We start from the raw sequence: 13,902 nt of genomic DNA, 5'->3' as shown, positions 1-13,902 counted from the left end.
GGCGATTGTCGTTAAGTGCATAAATACGCGTTACGTCCTCGACTCGATCCCGACAGCGGTTCGTCAATTACTTCGACCGCGTCCAGCCGCGAGTTCGTCCTCGAGCGAAGTCGCGCTATCGCGACGCCGAATTCCTCGGACCCTTTCCGTCAATTAGGATCGCGAGTTAAGACGTTTTTAGGTGTTTTCGTTTCTGCCTTCTTCCGGCGCTCGAATTGTAACGACCCTTGGGAAGGAACTCGAACGCCCTTCGAAGTTCCCGCGGAACTCGCGATCCCGCGTCGAATTCGTCGAGTCGCGTCCGACGGTTTTGCGAGCCGGTGCGGAACGAAGGTCGACCCCAATTAGCCGAGCACGCTCGTGAACTCGAGCGAGCAAAAACGATCCTACGTATCTTTCGATTCGATTGTTTGCCGAAAAGTGCTGACTGCTCGCGAGGGGAAGCCGAAATCGTCGGACGTTCCTTTCCGCAGACGGCGGAACTTCCCGCTCCGTAGGTGCACGATTCGTTTGCTCGATACAATCTGCATAGAGAGCCGCGTTGGTCGGCCGAGTCAGTTTCGCAAAATCGCGTTAGCGGTCTTTCGGTTCGTTCGGTCCTCGGATTCGTTTTCCTCGGCGGGGAAACGCGTTACGACGCCGTTGCTAGAAACGATCTCAAACCACGCCATCTACCGATTTTTTTTTCGCATTCCTTTTTTCCGCGACACCCGGGAATTAATATGAAAATTCAGGGGAACGAGCCGCGTTTCTCGCCGTTCCGGGAAATCGGAACTTACGAGATGCCCCGCACGCGTTCCGCGCCGCCGTTTCGGCAGACGCGACGAACGTCCTTAACCACGCGGGACGCGAGGAATCCTCGACGTTATTGCCGGAATTTAAATAACGCCGAAAAATTCGACTCGTTCGCGCGACTAATAGAAATTCCATTTCGCGATCGCGGGGCCGAATCTCGGACCCGTTTCCCTCGATGCGGAAACGCGCCGTCGTTGGAAACGATTCGAGGTGCGCGCCGCAGCAGTTTTTCCCCGCCGCACTTTCCGCCGCGTTTTTTTGCCCACGGTGGCCGGGAATTAATACGAAAATTGTGTAAAAAGGACCCGGCCGACCGGCCAGCCAGCAGTCGCCGGTTAATGCATTGTTGTAGCCCGTCCGGCACCGTTAAGGGATTATTTAGTGCACGCATAATCATGAATTTCGTTCGTTTATGCGGTTGCGGTTTGCTCTCGCCTGTGCGGCCGCGCGAGTGCCAATTACGGTAATCGATATTTAGCGTCTGCACTCGGAGCGGCTCGATTCGGCCTTCTTTTTTCGTTCACCTCCGGCGAAACGGTAGAAACAGGAAAAACTAGAGTCCCTGGGTAAACGGAGTTTACTCGGGCTAAAACCCCCGTATTTTCTCAGTTTTACTGCTTTTCTTTCGTTTTCACTTCATTTGAATTTAATTTTCATTTTTGGCTCGATCCATTCGGACGCGCGGAACATTCTCTCCTGGATGGATGTCAAACCGAATCACCGCTCGGTGATACGAGTGCTTCCGAAATTATGGTACGCGAAGGTTCTTCAAATCTGACCCATTTTCCGGAAAAAGAGGTGGAAATGCTATATCTATCGGAGGTATTTTCCATGCTATCTCTTTCGGGGAAAGATCCGAAGGTGTACGTCGGGCCACGACCCGGAGTCTCTCATTGAATAATCGACTCGCATTCGCGCTGCATTTTGGAACGATTTGACCGATGGTTCCGCGCGCATAAATATTCCAGTTGTGGTAAAAGATCGAATAGCTTGTTTACGTAGTGCTGTATCATGAACGCATCCGTGCTTCCGACCATCTTTAATCCGAGCACGTTCACTGCCGACTGAGATGCAAACGGGAACTTTAGGATCGAATCGCAGGAAAAATGTAATCTTTCGGAGTATCGCGGCATTCGCGGTTCGGACTGCAGCGTGCAGGAACGACCCCTGCCGAAACGTCACTTCCGGTCCTGCGGTCGAGCATCCGAGAAACTCGCTTCGTCCCGAGAAGAACGAGGAGACGATGTTCCGGAGAAGCGTCGCACAATGGCGAGGAAACTCCGCGGGTTGCGGTGCCTCCGTCTAACTGGCAGGATGCGCCACTTCGAGTTCGCACCTCGCGGACCGAATTCGACCATACTTACGCCCAGGTCGTACGATCGTCGTTCCCTATTCCGAGTCATTCCCCGCATAAAATGGAAATTCGCACCTCGGGATTTAATTCCGATTTTTCGCGTTCCTTCGGCGGGTAACGCGATATTTTCCGACAAGGAATCGTTTCCGAATTTCCGGCATAGCACTCGGAATGCGCCGTTTTTGCCAAAGTAACCGTACAGGGATGATACTCTCGAGAATCCGTACACAATGGCGGGGAAACTCCACGAATTGCGGCGTCTCTATCTAACCGGCAAGACGCGGCACATTGCACCTGCACATCGCACGTGATGCCGGGTATACGAAAAAGCTGCTAAACCGCGATTGCTCTCTCGCTTACTCTCGATAAGCTCTCTCTCGACGTAACCCCGGAGAGAAACGGAGAGCGAGGGAGACGAAGAACTTCGAAACGAGGGATCGACGGCTTTGGATATAGGATACGAGTCGGGAGAACGGATCGTCGAAACCTGCCTCTGCTTATAAGTCGCGATCGATACATGCTAAATGTCTCTTCGGATCGACGGAATATCCGCGCGCTTCGACTCTCCTTTCTTGTCACGAGATATCCGGAGGAATCTCGAGGCCCCGGAAGAGATCCACCCGTCTTAATCGTTCACCCCGAGCCGCGCGATCGATGGGTCATTTTATCCAGGCGTGGGCCAAAACCCTATCGGCGAATGTAAAGACGCGATTCTCCCCATTCGCGAAGATACGAAAGACGTAAAGGCGCTTCGCGTCGAATCGGGGCAAAAAATGGCATCTCCGCGGAATCGGAGAGGCGCGCCGTTTCGCACCTGCACGTTTCGCCGCGATGCGAGGCGTCGAGGAGGCGGTAAAACCGCGAATGCTCCTCCGCCTTCTCCCGATGCGCTTTCCTCCGACGTAACCTCCGAGAGAGAGACGAAGTGCCCCGAAACGAGGGAGGGACGGGTTAGTTTAGGGGAGACGAAGGGAAGAGCCGCGGCCGGAGGCGCGATGCGACGCCAGAGACAGCGCGGCCATCGGTCTTGCCGTGGTTTTCTAAGATCCCGAAGTTTATCTCGCGAGTTTATCTTCGTATACGGTACATACGAAGCGATCTAAGTTTCATCCGGGGATGGCGGACCGAGTCGGGGCAGGAGTCGCCGTTGCCGGAGCAGAGTTATCGGCGGCATCTCTCAAGTCGAGTCAAAAGCTTTGCTTAACATCGGCCACGATGCCAAGTCCGAACGCTCCATCGACTTTCGCCGCCATTTTTCACCTCGCGACATTACCCGTTGTATCCGCGAAAAACGAAGCGTCTCGGCCGACGGAAAAATCGGGAGGGCACCGAAAACGACCCTCCGCGTTTCGCGAACGCATCGATCGCGTGATTTCGGATTAACCGGACATACGACTGCTCCAGGAGCAGTTTGGACCGGAAACTCGGGGCCCTCGACTAGGGAGGATTCCTGAGACTCCTGGCACCGGGGTCGCCTCCTCGCGGACCGCTGGTCCCGTAGGAAGTGGCGGTTATCCCGAATTCATCGATCGTCCCCCCGAGCGTCGTCCGACCGCTCCGCATCCAAGGAAGGCGCTCTCGCGAGGTCGCGACGCCTCGTCATGGGCAAATGTCCCCGGATTTGCCGAAAAAAGAAGAAACGCCCGTCGTCGCTCGCGCCTCCCGACAACCCCGAGGACTCCGACCACGAGACGCCACGCTTTGGGAGAGATTAGTGTTATTAGCTGTACCGTATAGACGTTATTCGTGAAACGGGCTAACTTAAGAGATTTAACGTTTAAGCACCCCGCGCGCAAGGAGTCGGATTTCTCGTTTCCTGGCCGGGTACCGAGGACCTCTCGCGCTCGAACGGGCCGCACCGTTTGCACCTACGCCGCCGACCTCGAGACGTAATCACATCGCGAGTAATTGCTCGCAACTGCGGAAACTGTCGTAAAACCTCGACTACCGGAAGGACTCGCGTTCCGGAGTGCCCGAAACGCGCTCGCGGTTCGCGGTCGTGGATGCTAACTTTTGAAGATCGTTGCGGTTGCCCGCTTCGTCGTCTCCTCGAATAGCCGCAACGGTACAGCGGGTAACCCTGCAGACGGCTAGAGATCTTTGCAAATCGCTTACCGTTACGGTGCCATTTTCCGACTCGAAACATTTGCCCTTTTTTTTGTCTCAATACCAGCTCGATTACGTTTCGAGGTGCTTCCGGATCGCGACGGGAGAGGCAACGGAAATTCCCCGAGGTTGATTTTCCGGGCGCGAAACGGTCCGCAGGGTCTTCCCTGGATGCTGCCGCGAGACATCCGCAAAGCCGGAGAACCGAAAAGCCGACGGGAAGCTCGCCGAGGATTCGACGCGTTTCGAGAGTCCTCTCTCGGCGGCGTTTTGCGTAAGCGTTCCGTAACTGCGAGCGGATGCCGACCGATCGATTCGCGAGAAAGGTTCGTCCTTCTTTTTCTCCTTCCCGGCATCCGAACGTTGGATCGTCGAACCGCGGAGGTTCCCGGGGCCGCGAGAAAGAGAGAAGGAGGAAGGGAGCACTTTCCTCGGTGTCCCGCACGTCGCGCGAGCCGGCCGAGGCTTACTACTTTATTAATAATTAACTCTGTCATTAAGATTAATGAGTGTTCCGCGCGAGAGTTCGCAGGAAGGCACCTCGGAGCGGAGGAAGAGCCCCGAAGTATCGCGACGCCGTCGGCTCGAGTAATCTCCAGTGCTTTTCGAGAAGCTGCGAACTCGCGTATTCCTGGCTGTTAGGCGAGGGTCACTTTCGGACTAATTTCATTCCTCCTTCTTCCTTTTTTCTCTTGAGCGCGAAAATGTCAGAGTTTGCCAGGGTTATTGCATTTCCCCGTCACCGCGCGACTAAGCTTCTTTTTCAAACAGTTTTTCCGAAGGAAGGGGTACGTCTCCGAGGGCGTTTTGCTGCAAACGCTCGCGAGCGCATATAAATAAATAAATAAATAAATATATATATATACGTAAGAGCGAAATGAATATTGTAGCCTAACCGAAACAAGTGCGTTTGCATTACGAAGACTTAATAAAAGTACACGTTAAAAATGCCGAGACGTTTCCTTCCCTTCTTGGCGCTTCGTTCGGTGTCGGGCATTTCTGGCCTCGTCTCGTATTCCCGCTCGAAAAAATGCAAATAAAAGGGGACAGAAGTGCACGAGAAAGCGGGGGGAGCTCGCGTTTCCACCGTCCCAGCTATCCGACTGCCCCCGAGCTTTATTTGAATGGGACCCCATAAAACGAGATTCACAACCCCGTTCGCGTCACTACCAGTGCAGTTCGCTGACCGTACGCGAAGAAGGGGATGCGCCATTCTCGGGTCCATTGTTTGTTTGTTTATCGCACTTTTCGGAACTCGAAGACGTTACCGAGATCGCCTTGGAGTCTCGCTCGACCAACTTCGACCCTGGCCAGGGAATTCGGGAGATCTCGCATAGGGATCCTCACGAAAACCCGAAGCTTTAACGAAGGAAGAGGAATTCTTAATCCACCGAAAGCTCCGCCGTGACAGGTCGTCGTTCTTCGACCGACGATTGCAAACGTCAACGCAAACCCTCTGCGAACGTCTCGAGTTCGGTGATTCGATCGAATATTTGTCCGTACTCGCAGAGGAAAGAGAACTCAAAAAAGTCCCTCGATTATCTTTACAGGCGACTACTCCGACGCACGACTTCGGCAACGAAGGTACTACCTTGAGAGCTCCCGAGTTTAAATATAATTTTAACTAAAAGCTACGACTGAGGAAAACGGCACTCGTGCCTCGATCTCGTAAAGGAAGACGGAGAGTGCAGGTAATGTGAAGATTTAAGAGCACGACGACATATGCGACGTCACCACGGTGCACGAGCGGTACCTCGTGTCGCGACACGACCTCTCGTTGGAACACGGAGAAAGAAAAATGTGCGTTCCTCTTGGAAACCGTCCGCGCGGTAAGAGATAATATTTCTCATACAAAATTACCGAGTCAGAAAATATATCGAGAAATTGAAACGACGCGAACGTTTCGACCTCGAGCGAGCATCAAGAGTGCCGGGCGGTATCCGGATTTCGGAAACGCGCCTTAATCCACGAGAACGTCGCATCGCATCCTGTGTACCTTCGAGGTAAGCGTCGTGGCCCGGATTTACGTTATAGCTCGTACACCGGTCCAGACCGCAAGAGGGTCGGGGACGAACTCGCTACGAATTACTCTTGGCGAAGCCTTCCTCGATCGATAAGGACCTCCGCGTAAATCGAATCGATCCTATCAGGGATATGCTAACGACCGCGAGGCTTCCTTCGCGGTGCCCTCGTGCCCCTCCATCGAGAGGTTAATCGCGAAACCGTGTAAGGGGTCCAAACGGATGATTTTGCCCCGTCGATATTTAACTTTGCAAAAATCCACGTAATCTCGTCTAACGACGTCGTCGATTCGAGTCGCGGACAGGAAACGGGCAAATAAATTAATCGGTAGCCGAGCGCGAAGAGGAAACTTGCGAAACATCTTTAACGAGTTTTCGAGATCGACGGGCAATTTGGTAATGACCATCGGAGAAACCCTCCACATTTAAATACAATTCATTAAACCCATTTTAAATTAAGCCGATCCCACTTTAAGCCCTGCCTCGAAAATAATGCCAGCGGTTCCGCTCGTTACAAAAGTTCCTTCCTCCCTGTTCACTCGTTTCTTTCCCCCAGGCGTACCGTATTCCAATAGGAGTACCGTGTCGTGTGGGCAGCTCATCAAACGCGATTCATTGTACTCGAGATGTCCAGATAAGAAGTTTAATTACTTTGAGACGGCGAATCGGTAGTTCCAACTCGGTCGAAACTGTCCCACGTGGAACGGTGCCACCCGGCCGCGTCTCCGGCGTTAAACGCGAACCGATTAGCGTCTTTGACACGGGCCCAGGGGTGGTATCGCAGCCAGGGCTGCTTTTCCATTAAGAGTTCCTCTTTTTCGTTTCAGCCTGATAGCCTTCCATCCTTTCTGCAACGCAGGAGGTCGAGTGAACAAGACGAGTACTCGACTAGGTACTCAACTCCGGCACAACTGGTCCGGTTGAGAAACCCGAGATTCTTTCCGCCGTTTACGCCCTCCGGAGAACTGGCCAAGTCGCGTCCTAATAGGATTGAAATTCTAGTCGACACCGAGGCGCAAAATAAACATTCCAAGGGCGGACCATCGTTTGATCCCGCCTTTAAGGACGGCGATTACTTAATGGCTGGTCTGACAAAGGGGAGCCGGGCATGACTTCGACCTACCGTAACGGGAAGTCGGTTGGCCCGGACCGAGCCCATTACGGTAGATAAACGCGTCCAGAAATTAAACGACCGTCCGTTTGGGCTTACCAATGGAAAATAACATTCGTCAGGTGGGCAGGAGACACAGTCATCGCCAACTGGTTGGCAGCTGCTACTACGTGCATCCTTCAGTATTTAATGATGCGATCGCGGGACCCTGCCCGTGAGCAATATCCCAACTCATCTCTGGTAGCACTCGTCCGATAGCCGGGAACGAATAGCTCGGGAGGTAACGTCCAAACGTACCGCGTAAGAAGAAACCCGACCATACCGACGATAAGGGTGGAACGGTTTCGACGTTCCGCCGCTAGGTGACTGGAACTCGCGACAGCTGCGAAACGTGGGGCCAGAGGCACTCTCTACATCTTTCAGGTAAAGCCGATTTTCACCGAGTGGCGGACTGAGGCGGACAGTGAGGAAAATGGCGTCGATATGGACGGTCGTTTCCTTCGCGTTCTCGCTACTCCTGACGCCGTTTCTCACGTTCTTACTCGCAATCATTTTCCTTGCGTCAATTGGCAAATCGCTCGGAGTTCGGAGGCTCTACGTGAAACTACTCCTCGCGCTGTTCGAGGTATTTATGTTTCGAAGTCTAGCCGAATGGCATTTGCTCCCAAACCCGTGGACGGGTTCGTGCGGTGCGGTTCGAAGTCCCTTGAAATGTTTCGTTATTTCGAGTCCCCTGAATCGACACATTTCTAGGCGTGTCATCGATCGCGCGAGGTTGGCCACCTTGACACCGGAGCATCGCTACCTTTCACTTGACAACGCGCAGAGATTAATTGTTCTTTTCCAAAAGTGAAATCGAAACGTTTGCTGCCGGCTGTTTTCGTCAATTAGTAAAATCTCTATAATCCTGCTCTTTCCGGGGGTAGAAAATGCGTCAACGCTGATCTATGTTAGCTAGAATACCTCGCCAAGAAAATAAAACGTACGCTTTTGTAACGTCGATAGAAACACCCGTTATGTTAATGGTACACGTTGAAAATGTATGCAAATAATAACATTCTATTTGAATGATGTAGCACAACAAATCAAATTTAAACAACAATTTAAATATTCGGCTGAATTGTTTTTGCCGATCGCATTTACACCTGCATCCATTATGTATGAAATGCAAATCTGACCATGGTATTTCATACATTTTACTCGTTTAGCGTACTACTTGTATCTATAATATGTCTCGCCGATCGGGGATACCCAGAACCTTTTTATTTTTTTTTATAATAACTTTACTTAATACTTGTGAAAATATGCATTTTTAGCCACGTTCAAATAAATTAATAGACAGAATTATCAGGAAATATTCCTCGTAACTTTAACCTTTAATTCTAATCAGATATTTGTACGATAAGGCTAGATTTTATCCAGATCCAATAAAATTAAAAGTAACGTCACGATGTTACGGGTTCAAAGTCTAATGTGATGTAACTCTTTGTTACCATACCCCGTTCTGATAACCTCGATCAAATTGGTAGTTCAAAGGAGCTATGCAAAGAACGATGCATATTTTCTTAATACGTAATTTTTGCACTTATTAATTATTCCCTGAATATTCAATGTAATATTGTACCTCTGAACATTGATAAAATTCACCTTATTAAGCGATAGCGATCATAAGATGTCATAATTACTAATGACTTCAAAGTCCATTGGTACAGTTAATTCAATGGAGTGAACAAAGGTTACTTGTGTTATTAAACTAAAGCTGTACTACTGTATTAAATATTGAAATTAAAATCTCACATAATAACGGCATCATTTAATTCACTGTAATGTATATAAATCATTTTCACTGATTTCTTTACTTCCTTTTTTCAAACTGTATCTCTCAAGAGAGCTGATTCATTGACATTTTATATATGTATAGATATATGCTTGTGAAATCTTATCATAATTTTTCTCGTTATTCCCAATTTCTTCCATCATGCTAATGTCACGTGGTAGCGTGTCATGTTCGCATAAGAGAAATGTTTCGTAGAATTTCAGTCAATTCATGTATGCAAGTGGCGTTCTGTCTTGTGTTCTCAAATTATTTCTTGAGTGGTCGGATGATTACAGTTGGCCAATCGGTTCAAATAATTAAGAAATTACATTTGAGAAATAACGGACCACCAAACATATATGATTGATATTGATTACAGTGATTTCATGGTGCAATGACATTTCTACAGTTCGGTTGCCAGTGACCCCTGTAAAGCGAAACTGTTACGACAGAAGATTGAACTTATCTTACATGTGTCAGGGCCATGCATAATTACTGTTACATATTCATAACACATCCACATGCTTATAAATATAAACAAGATTGTACTTTTCTTTCAAATTAAATTAACAAGTCAGCAATAGAACTCAAGGAAATTAATAGCAGAATAACATTGAGTTCTTTTGCAGCTTGGAAGACAAAATATAGAAAAAGTTAGAAAACAAAATGGTACATGGGATCAACGACAGGGTGAAAGTGAAGATGAAGGGGGTGGATCTCCAACAATCATGGAGAATTGTAATCCTAATGGTGTGGTCCAAAAAAAGAAAAAATTGCAAAACGGAGTTCTCGGAAATTCTGTAATTGCTCGATCGAAGGACCTCATTTTATTACCAGAGCCTGATGGTCACAACTGCAAAAACCATACCGATAACGAAAATTTACAAAAATCTAATCTCAGTACAGAGAAGACAGACTGTAGTAAAGAGGTAATGTTATTACTGTTTCCATGTAATATTTTTAATTCTGAGATTTGCAAAGTTTGTAAAGAAAAGCTTTACATTGTTTTAGAATCCTGTGCATCAAGGAGATTCTCTTGAGATACTGAAAAAGGAATTCGATCCAGCGATTGTTTTAGATTATATCAGGGCTGGCGTAGAAGCTATAATTGAAGATGAAGTGACTTCTAGATTCGAAGCCGAAGAACTCAAGGTTTTAGTTTATTCCGTCTTTAAAAACGAGTCCAAAGTGGTGAAATTTATAAATGTATGATTTCTAAGAGAAAACTTTTTTTTTCAGAATTGGAATCTCTTAACAAGAACAAACAGGCAGTATGAGTTTATCTCATGGAAACTTACAGTGATATGGATGTGTGGATTTGTTACAAGATATTGCTTTCTACTACCTCTTAGAATATTTATCTGCTTTGTAGGGGTAAGCATTGTTCATTCTGTTCTGTATACAATTGATATTAGAAAAACGCAACTTAAATAATTATTATAAAAAATGTATCATGATAAAACGCAGTACTTTAAACGAATATAACATTTTTAAACAGAACATTTACGGGTTGCAGGTAATGTGGCTGACTGTATGTACTGCAGTAGTCGGTTACGTACCGGAAGGTAGCTTCAAAAGATGGTTGAATCAAAAAGTGTCAATCATGTGCTTTGCAGTATTATCCAGCGCTCTTTCTTCCGTCATTACCTATCACAATGTTGAGAATAGACCTGTGACAGGAATTTGTGTAGCTAATCACACTTCTCCTATAGATGTACTCGTCCTTATGTGCGATAATTGTTACTCTCTTGTAAGTGTCTTTATCTCAAAAGTATACAATAATATACTGTAATAACCAAGTTTAAATTACAGATAGGGCAAAGGCACGGTGGTTTTCTAGGAATTCTCCAAAGGGCTTTAGCAAGAGCGTCTCCTCACATATGGTTCGAACGTTCCGAAGTAAAGGATAGAGAAGCAGTAACGAAAAGGTGATTCGCAGTGTCTTACGAGAGTAAGGCTTCGAATTGTAGCAATGCCTAACAAAATTTCTTAATGTAATTTTTCAAATAGGTTAAAAAAACACATCTCAGATCCAACGAATCCACCGATATTAATTTTTCCGGAAGGCACCTGTATTAATAACACTTCAGTGATGCAATTCAAGAAAGGTAGCTTTGAGGTCGGAGGTGTCATTTATCCAGTGGCAATAAAGGTGATTATTTCAGACATGGGAATGAGATTTTGTTAAACGCGATTTAAAATTTTATAATTTATATTTTGTAGTACGACGCAAGGTTTGGCGATGCGTTCTGGAACAGCAGTAGATATTCCATGCTTCAGTATTTGTACATGATGATGTCTAGCTGGGCAATAGTCTGTGATGTTTGGTACCTTCCTCCCATGTACAGAAAGGAAGGCGAGAGTGCTATTGACTTTGCCAACAGAGTGAAGTCCGTAATAGCAAGACAAGGAGGTCTCGTTGACCTGCAATGGTCAGTTGTCCAAATAACTTAACTAACAAAGTAGTTACGATTGGAATTGCAAATTACTACTGAATGAGAATATGTCTTCTCAAGTTACGCGTGAATTTTCTTACACGATTCTTAAGTAGATACTTTAAATTTCAGGGACGGACAACTAAAAAGAATGAAGCCCAAGAAGGAGTGGAGGGAAAAGCAACAGGAAGAATTTAGTAAACGTCTAAAAGTCGAATAGACCATCGCGCAATTTTCTAGTCATAAATTTGTAATGCATGTAAAATGTGTGATAACTGGTTAAGTTCAAGCGCTGAACCAGGTATATCAATCATTTTCCGTAATACTCGATGTCAATCACTCGCCAAGATTTACAATCAACCCGAGTCTCCTTGCTTCTACAAATGTGGTCTCGGAACGAAAAAGTGCAGAAAAGTAACCATTTAAGTATCTTCATTCACGTGCTCAATCAAAACCGGATTGTTATGTAAGAACGAAAAAAGATTAACGATATTAATAAAGCGTAGTATTTGCGATTATGTGCCCAATCTAATAGTGTGAAGAATTTACTTTAACACTGGAAATAACGGTATAAATAATTTCTTTGACTGAATATATATATTTTATATATTTCACATAAATTAAATTAGGTGTGATTGTAATGCTAAGCTTATGTCTGTATGGGCCACATTTGCTAGAAACAAGCATAATACGCAGTATCGTTATAGCGAGTGTATTATATGTCGATAAAGTGTATAACGATACTTGCCGTACAGTCATCCATTTTCTAGATCGAGTATACATTTCACTAAAATGAAATAGGCTTCATGTTCGAGTAGATCTTTTGATGCACTTTTCAGACCTAGGTAAAATATCGCTTAAAATGAAAAACGATAGTGACAATATTTTACCATGTTTCTTAAAATAGGATTTTCGGACATTTGAATAAGGTCAACAATATTTGGATAACTTGTTTCGAAGATAACGTCAATAAAAAAGAAATAGTCTATAACCAGTTCCTAGTGTTAGATATTTTACCTAGATCTGTTTAATAATTACATAACGGTTTAAAAGCCATGTGAAAGTCATGTGGTATCAAACGTATCCCAACTTCTCCAGAAATTGATTTGGGTGCAGGGAAACTGATGTTTGTTATCTATATATTCTATATTTATTAACCTTTTCGAGGAACGACGCAACGGATAGGGGACACGGTCGTGTTATCCGAGGGCTTATGAGAAATTAATAGACTTTAGACGTTAAGTTTTGTTACCGCTAGGCCAAAAATTACCCGAGCGTATTTTGCTACTTTTATACTTCAAGGGCTTTTGAGATCACCAAGTTGACAACCCCTACTCGCTACGATCTAGGAAGGGTGTGCATCATGCCTTTCCAGTTCGCGAGTCCTATTTTTAGATTTATTATTGTGATACGTATCTTCAAGTACAGCTGTGTTGTTCATTTGACGCTAGAAACTGAACTTTATCAGTTTTGTGCAACTCTGAATTTTGTCGGTCCCGTTATCTATAAGCGAATGGAATTAACAAATAAATCTTCCATATTTATTGTCACATCTCTTGATAATTATTTATTATAAAAATGTAAGAATTTTCGGGAATTTCAGTAGAAAACTTATAAAAAGTGGTACAGCTACTTTTATCTCTCTAGGCAGTTCATTAGACCTTTTTTTCATCTTGTTTTATCTTGATTTATAAAAATTAAAGAAGTGAATTATTATCAATGCCAGAAGTTCTTTATAACGAATTGTGGGATACATTAATACACAAAAGAATGATGATCGAAGCTTTTCTGATTGTATAGAATTTATAGACTCTGCTAATGCACGGTAGTATCGAAGTTTGTACATAACAGAATGTATACATATCTAGAATGATTGTAGCTAAAGATGTAATACAAACGTAGGTATATGCATGATTTAATTTTTGATGGATCAATAGTTTGCCTAAGTGTAGATAACGCAGTTGTTGAAAGCGCACTTTTTAAATTTGTTTGTTCTCACACACTTTTGAAATATATCGTGTATGAGCAGGAGAATATATTTTTATATGCTAGCTGTTAATTATGAATGAACCAAACAAACGAATATTATGTACTTCCGTCATACAATGTCAGAATATTCTATTTGTAATATTACCTAAGCACTATCATCACGATAGTTTAAATGGAGCATAATAAAGCATCAAAAGGTGTATCGCTGGATGTACAAGAATATACATTTTCATATGTTCCATAAAGATGATTTTTATTTGACTACTCATCAAAAT

The 13,902-nt window shown here is 45.4% G+C and overlaps 2 protein-coding genes across 3 annotated transcripts in view; both read left to right on the top strand.

Annotated features, from left to right (window-relative positions):
- Positions 1-5,090, top strand: part of LOC105701344 — a 78,808-nt gene extending 73,718 nt beyond the window's left edge. For both annotated transcript variants that reach the window (XM_012428019.2, XM_012428018.2), the window contains one exon: positions 3,554-5,090. The gene's annotated coding sequence lies outside the window, so the exon portion shown is untranslated. The remainder of the gene's footprint in view (positions 1-3,553) is intronic.
- Positions 5,091-7,838: 2,748 nt separating this feature from the next.
- LOC105701296 (glycerol-3-phosphate acyltransferase 3) lies at positions 7,839-13,827 on the top strand. Its single transcript, XM_012427932.1, has 9 exons — positions 7,839-8,012; positions 9,833-10,132; positions 10,215-10,355; positions 10,443-10,577; positions 10,720-10,953; positions 11,016-11,131; positions 11,214-11,355; positions 11,427-11,635; positions 11,771-13,827. The coding sequence occupies exons 1-9, from the start codon at positions 7,860-7,862 to the stop codon at positions 11,856-11,858; spliced, it is 1,518 nt and encodes a 505-aa protein (XP_012283355.1). The 5' UTR covers positions 7,839-7,859; the 3' UTR covers positions 11,859-13,827.
- Positions 13,828-13,902: the final 75 nt, after the last annotated feature.

Source organism: Orussus abietinus, unplaced genomic scaffold (genome assembly GCF_000612105.2).
Source record: "Orussus abietinus isolate OABI.00-Male unplaced genomic scaffold, Oabi_2.0 scaffold5, whole genome shotgun sequence".
Classification (NCBI taxonomy): Eukaryota; Metazoa; Arthropoda; class Insecta; order Hymenoptera; family Orussidae; genus Orussus; species Orussus abietinus.
This window is presented reverse-complemented; position numbering and strand designations above follow the sequence as displayed.

Excerpts from the sequence above, each read along its gene's own strand:
- LOC105701296 (XM_012427932.1), top strand. The coding sequence starts at position 7,860 with ATGGCGTCGATATGGACGGTCGTTTCCTTCGCGTTCTCGCTACTCCTG. Across the intron at positions 11,132-11,213 it reads AGAGAAGCAGTAACGAAAAG|GTTAAAAAAACACATCTCAG; the intron begins GTGATTCGCAGT and ends TTTTTCAAATAG. Across the intron at positions 11,356-11,426 it reads TTTATCCAGTGGCAATAAAG|TACGACGCAAGGTTTGGCGA; the intron begins GTGATTATTTCA and ends TATATTTTGTAG.